Source organism: Salvelinus fontinalis, chromosome 23, assembly GCF_029448725.1.
Source record: "Salvelinus fontinalis isolate EN_2023a chromosome 23, ASM2944872v1, whole genome shotgun sequence".
NCBI lineage: Eukaryota > Metazoa > Chordata > Actinopteri > Salmoniformes > Salmonidae > Salvelinus > Salvelinus fontinalis.
Window position 1 is genome coordinate 35694504 of NC_074687.1, and position 12694 is coordinate 35707197.

Sequence of the window (12694 nt, forward strand, 5' to 3'; positions counted from 1 at the left end):
CTGTTAGTTTGTTGTATGTGTTAGTTGGTCAGGACGTGAGTTTGGGTGGGCATTCTATGTTTTCTGTTTCTATGTTGGTTTAAGGGTTGCCTGGTATGGCTCTTAATTAGAGGCAGGTGTTTGGCATTCCTCTAATTGAGAGTCATATTTAGGTAGGTTGTTTCACAGTGTTCGTTGTGGGTGGTTGTCTCCTGTGTCAGTGTTTGTCGCACCATACGGGACTGTTCGGTTTGTTTTTGTACATCGTCATTTTGTGTAGTCTATTTTCCCTGTTCGTGCGTTCTTCGTGTTTAATGTAAGTTCGTCGTCCAGGTCTGTCTACTCCGTTTGTTGTTTTGTTAGTTATAGTGAAGTTCGTGTTTTTTCGTCTTGTCTTTAAATAAATTATGTGTTCACAACCCGCTGCGCCTTGGTTCCATCACTACTCCTCCTTTTCGGTTGAAGAGGAGGAGGACTACCGTTACAAGGAGGGACTGGTGCACTTCACAAAATAGATGGTATCATGAGGCAGGAAAATTATGTGGATATATTGAAGCAACAGCTCAAGACATCAGTCAGGAAGTTAAAGCTTGGTCCCAGTTGAGTCTTCCAAATGGACAATGAACCCAAGCATACTTCCAAAGTTGTGGCAAAATGGCTTAAGGGCAACAAAGTCCAGGTATCGGAGTGGCCATCACAAAGCCCTGACCTCAATCCCATTGAAAATATGTGGGCAGAACTGAAAAAGTGTGTGCGAGCAAGGAGGCCTACAAACCTGACTCAGTTACACCAGCTTTGTCAGGAGGAATGGGCCAAAATTCACCCAGCTTATTGTGGGAAGCTTGTAGAAGGCTTCCCGAAACAGTTGACCCAAGGTAAACGATTTAAAGGCAATGCTACCGAATACTACTTGAGTGTATGTAAACTTCTGACCCACTGGGAATGTGATGAAATAATTTAAAGCTGAAATAAATAATTCTCTCTACTATTATTCTGACATTTCACATTCTTAAAATAAAGTGGTGATCCTAACTGACCTAAGAAAGGGTATTTTTCCTCGGATTAAATGTCAGGAATTGTGAAAAACTGAGTTTAAATGTATTTGACTAAGGTGTATGTAAACTTCCGACTTCAACTGTATTATTTTATTGTACTAATCAACAACATTGCATAGAAGAAGCAGTCTTTTGTTTTAGAAAAGTGTGCGTTGTCTCTTTAAGAAAGTAATTTCATTCAGGAGGAGACAAAGAAGTAAATTTGTTTTTGGTGGCACAGGAGACGAAGTGAATTAATAAAGTTTTTGGTGACAATTAGCTTAGAAATCAGCATATTTGGCGTTATGGTTTTCATATTATTACAAACATGTACTAGGGTATTGAATTGATGTTGCTTCAGGTGTAAGCTAGCAAGGAAATGTAGCCTACAAGTAAAGCTGGAAGCTACCAGTCTTGTCTGTTTATTACTGTTGTGAACAGTAATGCACAGTTTCAACATTTCTGCATGCCATGTTGCAGTATTCAAGTGTGTTAACCTTTGTGCATCATGAGTGGGGATCAACCAATGTAGCCCCGACAGCTCTAGCATTGAATGAGTAAGTGGAGCATGCACTTTGCTCTTCGCACTGTAAAGGGGCTGCGCTGATAGACAGACTTGATCCTCTCAATCACGTGAGACACATTTGACAGAAGTACCGAACGTAACAAAAAGTTTAGTGCCAAATATTTTTTTGTATAGAAAAAGTATCGAAGTTTTGGCATACCGTGCGACAACACGATGGACGAGCAACTATTGCCTGGGACCCAACAGTGTAATATACCCACAATATTGTACCTAACATGCAAATGATTTGGATATCTATTCCATTTAAATGAACAATCTAAACAACTCTTGAAACTGGAATTGATTTAGTTTAAAACTTGTTTTTTGACAATGTATGGGAGGTAATGCATAAATTAAAAAGCTGATCAATGTAATGCAGTTTGGCATATGCCAAACACAAAGCAGGCGGTCCTGTTTTAATTACTTTGCATGACTAAACCTGACATCTCGGAAGTGGAAACAATTACTCACTTTTATTATCACAGTGCACGAGAGACAGCGTGAGAGAGAACGAGAAAGTGCTTATATAAACAAGGTATTACAACAGTGCAATATGCAGATCGATAAGAGGAGTCTATTGAATTGCACTCAAGGCCCTCCTTACTTTCAAAGACTGTGTAGTCCAATACTGTTGACGCCAACCTTAAGACTTATTGCAGATGTGACCGCCACCAAGGACGGTGCACTCTTAGAAAAAAGGCACCATCAAGAACCTAAAAGGGTTCATCGGCTATCCCAATAGGAGAACCCTTTGACAAACTCTTTTTTGTTCCATGTAGAAGCCTTTCCACAGAGGGTTCTTCATAGAACCCAAAAGGGTTTGATCTGGAACCAAAAAAGGTTCTAACTGGAACCAAAAAGGGGTTCTCCTATGGCAGGGTTCCCCAACTGGCGGCCCGTGTGTCGAATTTGGCCCACTGGTGGTTTTCTGTGCAAAAACGAATAATAAAACAAATATATTTTTCTGTTGTTGAATTTTCATTGTTGGAAATAAAAGACTGTAAAAAGACCAGGAAATCAGCTCCAAGTGATTTTCATTTGGGAAATCTGTTCCCAAATATTCCCACGCATAATTGATTGGATTCATATAAAATTTTTCTACCAACTGCGGTGCTCAAAGTGTTTTACATAGTAGGAGGAAACTCACCTTATCCACCATCAATGTGTAGCACCCACCTCAGTGATGCACAGCAACCATTTTTGTGCAAGAACTCTCACCACACATCAGCTATCAGTTGGTGAGATGAGGAGTGATATATGCCAATTAGGAAAGGAGGATGATTAGGTGGCCATGATGGAATGTGGCCAGGTTGGGAATTTAGCCATGACACCGGGGTGAACATCCCTACTCTTACAATAAGTGGGATTTTGAATGACCACAGAGAGTTAGGACACCCGTTTTAACGTCCCATCCGAAAGACGGCACCCTACGCTTAACAATGCACCCAAATATAATCAAGGTTTGAAATTATTATGTTTTAGTCAAATATTATATCCGTTTAGGCTTCTTGTGGTCAATTTGTTTTATTATGTCCCGGCCCCTTAACCATACATAAGAAAAAAATCCTATGGGGACAGCCGAAGAAACCTTTTGGAACCCTTTTTTTATAAGAGTGTGTGTGAGGACATGGTATGCAAACTGCTTGAGGTCTTTCAACAAAGAGAACTGGAAAGAGAGAAAGACAGAGAAGGCGAGGGACACCTACCTCATTCTCACCTCATCTTTTTTTTTTTTTTTTTTTTAGCACAGAAAGTAACACCACAAAATATGTGTGGTCGGTGTGAAGTTCTGAATGTTTTTCTCTCCAAATCGTGAAGGGTGAGGCTTGGGGATATATCCCAGTGATTCTACTGTACCCTGTATGTCTCTGAGCAGATTGGAGCCTCCTTGCGCTCCATTTCTTTAGGTACTTAGAGCCCTCATTGAGAGATTACCGTTGGGTATCATATAATTCTCTGGCCACTACAGTCCCACAGCGTAGTACTTACTCCACAACCACATCTTCCAGCATTTCTTCTTCTTGTTTTATAACTGAATGTAAAGCCTACTTTGAGGCTTAAAACCCTATCAGTCTCTGAAGTATCTTAGCTCTGATGTTTAGTGGAAATGCAGCACACTGAGCGATAACAAGAGGGCCTCCACACACTCCTGGGCCCCTCTCCACCCTGCACCCTTTCTCCATGCTTTCATCATGTGTTTCTTCCTGCTGTAACCCTCACCTCTCTTTCTCTCTCATGATGATGTTGGAAATCAATTCATAAAACCTGGAGCCATCATTTTTGATGTGGGGCTCATTGAGCAGACCTGTGAAAAGGTTAATTAGCTGAATAATCAGCTTAGCTACTGCTTGGCAACTTAAACTGTTGGCCTCTATGGAGTGTATCAGACATGGTTAGGGGCTCTTCCTCTGTGTTTAACCATACTGCTAGTACATACTGCTATAGGCGATCCCATGAATGGTCACCTGGGAAGAACATTGAGTTTTGCTCAGAGTACTTCCTGTCCCATGCTATTACAGGTCAAATAAATCAGTAATCATGCATATGGGGGTGAGGCAAGGGTGAGCCCCCCCAAAAAGCGTGTCACTGCCTTGGTTGATGTTGGAGCCTGCTCAGCTCACCTGCAGATGCCTCTTGGCATGGGATATGGTTTGGCTGACAGCGGGGGAGGGGAGGAGTGAAGGAGGGAGGGAGGGGGAGGAGGTAGAGGGAGGGGAGGAGGGGGTCAGTGACAGGTCCCAGACTGCAGTCTGAGGGCAAAGCCTCATCCAGATGACGAGGGAAAAAGCTGTCCCCAGCAATCACAGAGGAGAGGAGATGAGAGGAAATATGCTCTAATGAGAAAGAGAGATAGACAGTAGAGCTGGGGGCAGGCAAGTGTGCAGAGAGGAGAGAAGAGGAGTAAGAAAGGGGAAAAAACTAGGAAATAGAAGAGGGAGTGGGAACAAGAAAAGAGAGCCAGAGAGAATACAGTACTATGAAAATGAGATAATGTATTATAGATATACTGTATACCACGCTTCTCTGTGGAGCTGAATCGCATGCTGGCATTCACTCGTCTGTAAACAAACCGCTTTCGGCGTACCCATGGTGAAGGCCAATAAGGTGCAATAGAAAGCAGCAGGTCTCAGCAGGTCAATGAGGTACTACTGAATCAGTGATGTAATGAAACCTCGGAATACTAATTGGCCTCAAGGAAAGAGAGAAAGTCTGAGAGATAGAGATAAGAATGGAGGGAAAAGAAGAATGTGTGAAGAGAGAACTGAGTGATATTTGCTCGGTATGCGAGATAAAAGCCCTGCAGCGACAAAAATCAAATTCAGCGCAGATGCTTCAATAGAAGCCACAATTGAAAACAGGAACAATAATGGATTGTCTCTTGGGTTTTCTTGACAGTATTCTAAACAGATAAATTAATGTGTCAATTGCTGGAGGAAGGGCAAGCAGCAAGCAGACAAAATAAGAAAAAGCGCTTGTGGTCTTTTATGTGAACAAGGAGGCGATTGCTTGTTGATTTCCTCTGAACTGAAAATGACTCCCCTTTGAACCACTCCCCTTTGAACCCCTTTGAACCAGGACAGATCACGTCAAACACTTTCTAGGCGGTATGTTGTTGGTCATTTGAAGGGGCTCTGTTACTTTCTGCATAACCAATCCTCAAAGCATCCAAATCCTCTAAAGACAAACCTAAACAAAATGGTGCGCAGTCCTAGGTGAAGGGAGCTAGCTTCAACATGTTGGAAACCATGTATTATCCAATATGATATATGACACATATTACTGACTGTTCCTTTCTAATGACAATACTGTTATTTCCCATCATTCTCCTCTCAAAATTATAGCAACAATGGGTTGTCTAGCAACAATGGGTAAATTAACTTTCACTGTAGTGCTCCATCACATGGCAAATATTTGACTGATTATGACGCATGTAATTAGTTACATCTCACAGTCAACATAGAACAGCAGAGCTTTGTTAAATGAAGAGAAAAGGTTACAAGAACTCATATTTCATCAGCGTGTGCATGACTTTGAAATGAAGCATTAGGCATAACCCTTCTCAGAACCATTTGTCTTTCCCATCTTTTGTGTCTAATGCAATCAGAATTTAATGAGTTGGTTGTCACATTTGTCTGCATATACAATACACTGTCATTTGTCATACATTGGAGGCAGTGAACCTCACTTGAATGTTATCAATCATTCACTAGAGACAGTATAAGACATGCTCAAGGGGATCACAGGAAACAGGATCATTCAATGTTACAAAATGTATGTTGAAAGCATATTTGCTGCAGTTTTCAGAAGTGTATCAAGGCTACTGTATTATCACGCTAACCTGATTGCTCTGGTTTTGATCTCTTTAGATAACTGTGATGGCCCTTTGGTATCAAATCTGCCCCAGGCCTCATTTCAGAGATCCTCGCAGTCCTCCATCAGTAACGTTCCACACTTCTCCAAGCTCAACAGAAGAGATGGTGAGTAAAGATTAAGGCCATGCTCAACGCTGTGTATAAGTACATATCCATCAGTAATAACCTCTTGACGCCGAGTCAACTTCCCATGAACATCCTGTGCAGAGCATGTTGCTTTAACATTTCATTTCCACATGTAGCGTAATAAACACAAATGATCTGTGTATATCTGTAATTGATTTGATAGATGGATTGTAAACAACAATTGCTTGTCATTTAATTATATCGTTGTGAGCAGTTAATTGCCAGCTGTTTCCTTTAGAGTCCGCCATCTGCATTTGATCACTAAACATCAATGGCTTTCACTCACGTAAGTGAGAACTTGTCAAAGTATTGATGAACTCCAAAGGCCAACCTAATTGTCACAGACACTCCATACTCCTCAGTCTGGCAAGTAGTCAATGTGGTAACAACAGAGTTGTTGGATTTGCCTGACTTAAAAAATGCTGTTTGGCCTTTAACATACAGTACTTATACATATATAACAACCAGAGGCCTTCCAGGGAAACATACTGTATATATATACGCATATATTTTTCACACCCTGTCCATCAAACACTGACTGTACCCCAGGTTATTTTTAGCCACAGCCGACCTCCCTTTGTGAGTCTGTAAGAACCTGAATGGTCCTTCTCTCTGGGGAGGGGGCTCCGTAAACGATGCTTCCTCTGTGGCTGAGATTTTGGTTTGATATTCAGAACTCATCTGCTCCCATGGTGTTGTGTCCCAGCCCACAGCAGCTGAGTAATGAATCTCTGCCTGAGCTGACCTGTTTCTTCTTCTTGATAGCTGAGTAGCTGTGGGGCTTAAACACATCTTTAAGGAACATAACATGCATTACAATTAGGACTACTCAAACGATTAACATAATGAATCAAGTTAATGGCATTAGTTCATTTTTTGTTGTTGAATTTGCTCCAATTTGTCCCTAAAGAAAACAAGCAGTTAATTGAGTAACATGTATACTTTGCTTTGATTGTCAGATTTTTTGAGGCTACATCAGAATGTTTTAATAGCATTTTCACTATAAACAACACAAATGTCACTGCAACATATGCTCCCAATGTTTAAGTAGTTTAACACACACACACACACACACACACACACACACACACACACACACACACACACACACACACACACACACACACACAATGTCTCTTTCTCTCTCTCACACACACACACATAATGACAAGATATACTACTCACCTCACACTTTGACAAGCTTCTCATACTGTACAGTCGTGGCCAAAAGTTTTGAGAATGACACAAATTAAAATGTTCTGTTGCCTCAGTTTGTATGATGGCAATTTGCATATACCTCAGAATGTTATAAAGAGTGATCAGATTAATTGCAATTAATGTTTCCACCCCCCTCTTTGCCATGCAAATGAATCCCCCAAAAACATTCCCTCTGCATTTCAGCCCTGTCACAAAAGGACCAGCTGACATCATGTCAGTGATTCTCTCGTGTTGACGAGGACAAGCTGGAGATCACTCTGTCATGCTGATTTGAGTTCGAATAGCAGACTGGAAGCTTCAAAAGGAGGGTGGTGCTTGGAATCATTGTTCTTCCTCTGTCAACCATGGTTACCTGCAAGGAAACACGTGCCGTCATCATTGCTTTGCACAAAAAGGGCTTCACAGGCAAGGATATTGCTGCCAGTAAGATTGCACCTAAATAAACCATTTATTGGATCATCAAGAACTTCAAGGAGAGCGGTTCAATTGTTGTGAAGAAGGCTTCAGGGCGCCCAAGAAAGTCCAGCAAGCGCCAGGACCGTCTCCTAAAGTTGATTCAGCTGCGGGATCGGGGCACCACCAGTACGGAGCTTGCTCAGGAATGGCAGCAGGCAGGTGTGAGAGCATCTGCACGCACAATGAGGCGAAGACTTTTGGATGATAGCCTGGTGTCAAGAAGGGCAGCAAAGAAGTCACTTCTCTCCAGGAAAAATATCAGGGACAGACTGATATTCTGCAAAAGGTACAGGGATTGGACTGCTGAGGACTGGGGTAAAGTAATTTTCTCTCATGAATCCCCTTTCCAATTGTTTGGGGCATCTAGAAAAAAGCTTTTCCGGAGAAGACAAGGTGAGCGCTACCATCAGTCCTGTGTCATGCCAACACTAAAGCATCCTGAGACCATTCATGTGTGGGGTTGCTTCTCAGCCAAGGGAGTGGGCTCACTCACAATTTTGCCTAAGAACACAGCCATGAATAAAGAATGGTACCAACACATCCTCCGAGAGCAATTCCCCCCCAACCATCCAGGAACAGTTTGGTGACGAGCAATGCCTTTTCCAGCATGATGGAGCACCTTGCCATAAGGCAAAGGTGATAACTAAGTGGCTCGGGGAACAAAACATCGATATTTTGGGTCCATGGCCAGGAAACTCCCCAGACCTTAATCCCATTGAGAACTTGTGGTCAATCCTCAAGAGGCGGGTGGACAAACAAAACCCCACAAATTCTGACAAATTCCGAGCATTGATTATGCAAGAATGGGCTGCCATCAGTCAGGATATGGCCCAGAAGTTAATTGACAGCATGCCAGGGCAGATTGCAGAGGTGTCAACACTGCAAATATTCATCAACTTCATGTAATTGTCAATTAAAGCCTTTGACACTTATGAAATGCTTGTAATTATACTTCAGTATTCCATAGTAACATCTGACAAAAATATCTAAAGACACTGAAGCAGCAAACTTTGTGGAAATTAATATTTGTGTCATTCTCAAAACTTTTGGCCACTACTGTATACTGGAAATACATAGCTTAAAGTCAGATTAATACACTTTCTACACTGTATGTCATTTCAGGCTTTGGGAAAAACATACTACTGTATCAGAATCTCAATGCAGTCGGAGGATAGGCTATTAATCCATCTCTGCTAGCATGTCTGTTTCTCTGTTAGTTTCTCTGGGAGACTAGGTCCACAGGCTAAGGGTTATCAAGACTGGGTCCATATTTTAGAGTAACGGCTATGTGTAATAGAATGCTAAATACCAGACCAGAATCAAAGTTAGTTGCTTTTGTTTCATGTTATTTTTCTAAGGGACAACTACATTATTGAAGCCGTTAATGGTTCACTACTACAAAGACAAGAAAGAAAAACCCTTGGTTCAAATTGTTTCCGATCCGGCTCAAAGGACTGACTAGTCTAAGGGTGCAAAGGCACTACCAAACCTGATAAATAAGAGATAGCCTTTTACCACTGTCTGAATCACCTCCAATAATGCTACATTAAACTGCTTTTAGACAGGGTTTAGACAATCGTGCGGTGCTCATGAACACATATAGTAGAGTACAGCCAGTGAGTCTGTATGAGTTAACCCAAATGCCAAATCTGAAAAATTCTCTATTATTTCTGTCTGACTCACAGCCCTACAGACATAATAACTGCAACAGTGACCAGTGACCAAATACAATCCCACTCTCTCCCACACACTCTATTTTATCTCTGGCTGGAGCTTTAAGGAAAATAATCTTTCTCACTGGAGATAGCTGTCTGGACTACCTATCTTTTTGGGTTTGTGTGTGTGTCTGTCTGTCTGTCTATCTACTCATGCTGTGTCACACCTAGCCATGCTAGGTCACTCTTTGCACCTTCCTGTCCTGAAATGTTTTTTCTTTCTCTGGTCTCAGGAGCGGGAGGCTGGTCTCCCCAGGTGACAGACAGCCAGCCGTGGCTGCAGCTGGACCTCAGGGACAGGATGGAGGTGACGGCCGTCGCCACACAGGGGCGCTACGGCAGCTCAGACTGGGTCAGCGGCTACCTGCTGCTGTTCAGTGACACTGGCCTAACCTGGAAGCAATACCGACAGGAGGATGGGGTTGGGGTGAGTCTCCTCGCTAATGATTTCTGTACCATGAAAGGCTCTGTTCTCTATTTGAAACCTTTAAACATTTTTGCAGGCTGTGTTCAATAATATGTAAGAGCTTCTGTTCTATAACTGTCGTTATCATTCCCCATGACAACGCCTGGAAAAGGCGTCAAATAAAGCTGTATCTGACAGTAATGTCAGACATCCTTGGGAAGATACATACGGTGGCGCAAAAAAGTATGTAGTCAGCCACCAATTGTGCAAGTTCTCCCACTTAAAACGATGAGAGAGGCCTGTAATTTTCATCATAGGTACACTTCAACTATGACAGACAAAATGAGAAAAAAGAATCCAGAAAATCACATTGTAGGATTTTTAATGAATTTATTTGCAAATTATGGTGGAAAATAAGTATTTGGTCAATAACAAAAGTTTATCTCAATACTTTCTTATACAGTGATCCCTCGCCACTTCGCGGTTCACTTATCGCGGATTCGCTATTTCGCGGATTTTCATAATGCATTTTTTTTTTTTTTTTGGTGCATTGTGCTCTGCATTCTGATTCGCTAAAAACTCACTCCCGCTTCTTGTATCAAAACATGCTACGAATTGTGCTATCATTTTGTCGTCTCGTGCAGTTATGTGTACGTACATAAAACAGCTTGGCAAATTTACATTAAGTTGGCCAAATTATCTTGTAATTTCGAACATCTCCTAAACCCATAATGTCGACGAAACATGGATAGAGGCTGGTTATATGGATAGGGATAAAAAAGTTATATGGATATAAAAAGTTATATGGATAAAAAAGTTTTCTATTTCGCGGATTTCACTTATCGCGGGTCATTTTCGGAACGTAACCCCCGCGATAAACGAGGGATTACTGTATACCCTTTGTTGGCAATGACAGAGGTCAAACGTTTTCTGCAAGTCTTCACAAGGTTTTCACACACTGTTGCCGGTATTTTGGCCCATTCCTCCATGCAGATCTCCTCTAGAGCAGTGATGTTTTGGGGCTGTTGCTGGGCAACACGGACGTTCAACTCCCTCCAAAGATTTTCTATGGGGTTGAGATCTGGAGACTGGCTAGGCCACTCCAGGACCTTGAAATGCTTCTTACGAAGCCACTCCTTCATTGCCCGGGCGGTGTGTTTGGGATCATTGTCATGCTGAAAGACCCAGCCACGTTTCATCTTCAATGCCCTTGCTGACGGAAGGAGGTTTTCACTCAAAATCTCACGATACATGGCCCCATTCATTCATTCTTTCCTTTACATGGATCAGTCCTCTTGGTCCCTTTGCAGAAAAACAGCCCCAAAGCATGATGTTTCCACCCCCATGCATCACAGTAGGTATGGTGTTCTTTGGATGCAACTCAGCATTCTTTGTCCTCCAAACACAACGAGTTGAGTTTTTCCCAAAAAGTTATATTTTGGTTTCATCTGACCATATGACATTCTCCCAATCTTCTTCTGGATCATCCAAATGCTCTCTAGCAAACTTCAGACGGGCCTGGACATGTACTGGCTTAACCTTTCACGAGCCTCTACCCCGGGTCCGGTAGCACCCCCCCCCCCCCCCACACTGATTAGCATCGCTAGCATAGCGTCACAATTAAATAGTAGCATCTAAATATCATTAAATCACAAGTCCAAGACACCTAATGAAAGATACAGATCCTGTGAATAAAGCCACCATTTCAGATTTTTTAAATGTTTTACAGGGAAGACACAATATGTAAATCTATTAGCTAAACACGTTAGCAAAAATCACAATTTTTCTTTGTCCACCATTTTCTCTCAACACCGGTAGCTATCACCAATTCGGCTAAACTAAGATATTGATAGCCACTAACCAAGAAAAAACCTCATCAGATGACAGTCTGATAACATATTTATAGTATAGGATAGGTTTTGTTAGAAAAATTTGCATATTTCAGGTAGAAATCATAGTTTATAATTGCACCCACCGTCACAACTAGACTAGAATAAATACATAGAGCAACGTGTATTACCTAATTACTAATCATCAAACATTTCGTAAAAATACACAGCATACACTAATCGAAAGACACAGATCCTGTGAATACAGACAATATTTCAGATTTTCTAAGTGTCTTCCAGCGAAAACACAATAAATCGTTATATTAGCATACCACATGTGCAAACATTACCAGAGCATTGATTCTAGCCAAAGAGAGCGATAACGTAATCATCGCCAAAATATATAAATTTTTTCACTAACCTTCTCAGAATTCTTCAGATGACACTCCTGTAACATCATATTACAACATACATAGAGAGTTTGTTCGAAAATGTGCATATTTAGCCACCAAAATCATGGTTAGACAATGACAAAAGTAGCTCAGCTGGTCAGAAAATGTCCTGCACCATATTAGACAGTGATCTAGTCGTATACATAAATACTCATAAACTTGACAAAAAAATACAGGGTGGACAGCGATTGATAGACAATTTAATTCTTAATACAATCGCGGAATTACATTTTTTAAATTATCCTTACTTTTCAATACAGGTTGCGCCAAGTGAAGCTATAGCAAACAAGATGGCGGCATAAACGTTTAACATTTATCGACAGAAACACGATTTATCATCATAAATTGTTCTTACTATGAGCTGTTCTCCCATCAGAATCCCATCATGAATCCTTTCTTGGGTCTAATCTTCTTTTGGTCGAAAGATGTCCACTTTTCCGTCGAAATGCTCACTAACGTACGACCGGGACCCCGAAACGTGCCCGGAGCTTCAAAGTCTATTACAAAGCAATGCCTCAAAATCGCACTAAACGGATATAAA

At 41.5% G+C, this 12694-nt stretch overlaps 1 protein-coding gene across 2 annotated transcripts in view; it reads left to right on the plus strand.

The window, feature by feature from the left end:
- The window catches only part of LOC129821202 (contactin-associated protein-like 5), a 112243-nt gene that overhangs the window by 20125 nt on the left and 79424 nt on the right, over positions 1-12694 (plus strand). For both annotated transcript variants that reach the window (XM_055878578.1, XM_055878577.1), the window contains exons 2-3: positions 5946-6056; positions 9700-9893. In XM_055878578.1, the coding sequence (XP_055734553.1) occupies positions 5946-6056; positions 9700-9893 (305 nt within the window). The remainder of the gene's footprint in view (positions 1-5945; positions 6057-9699; positions 9894-12694) is intronic.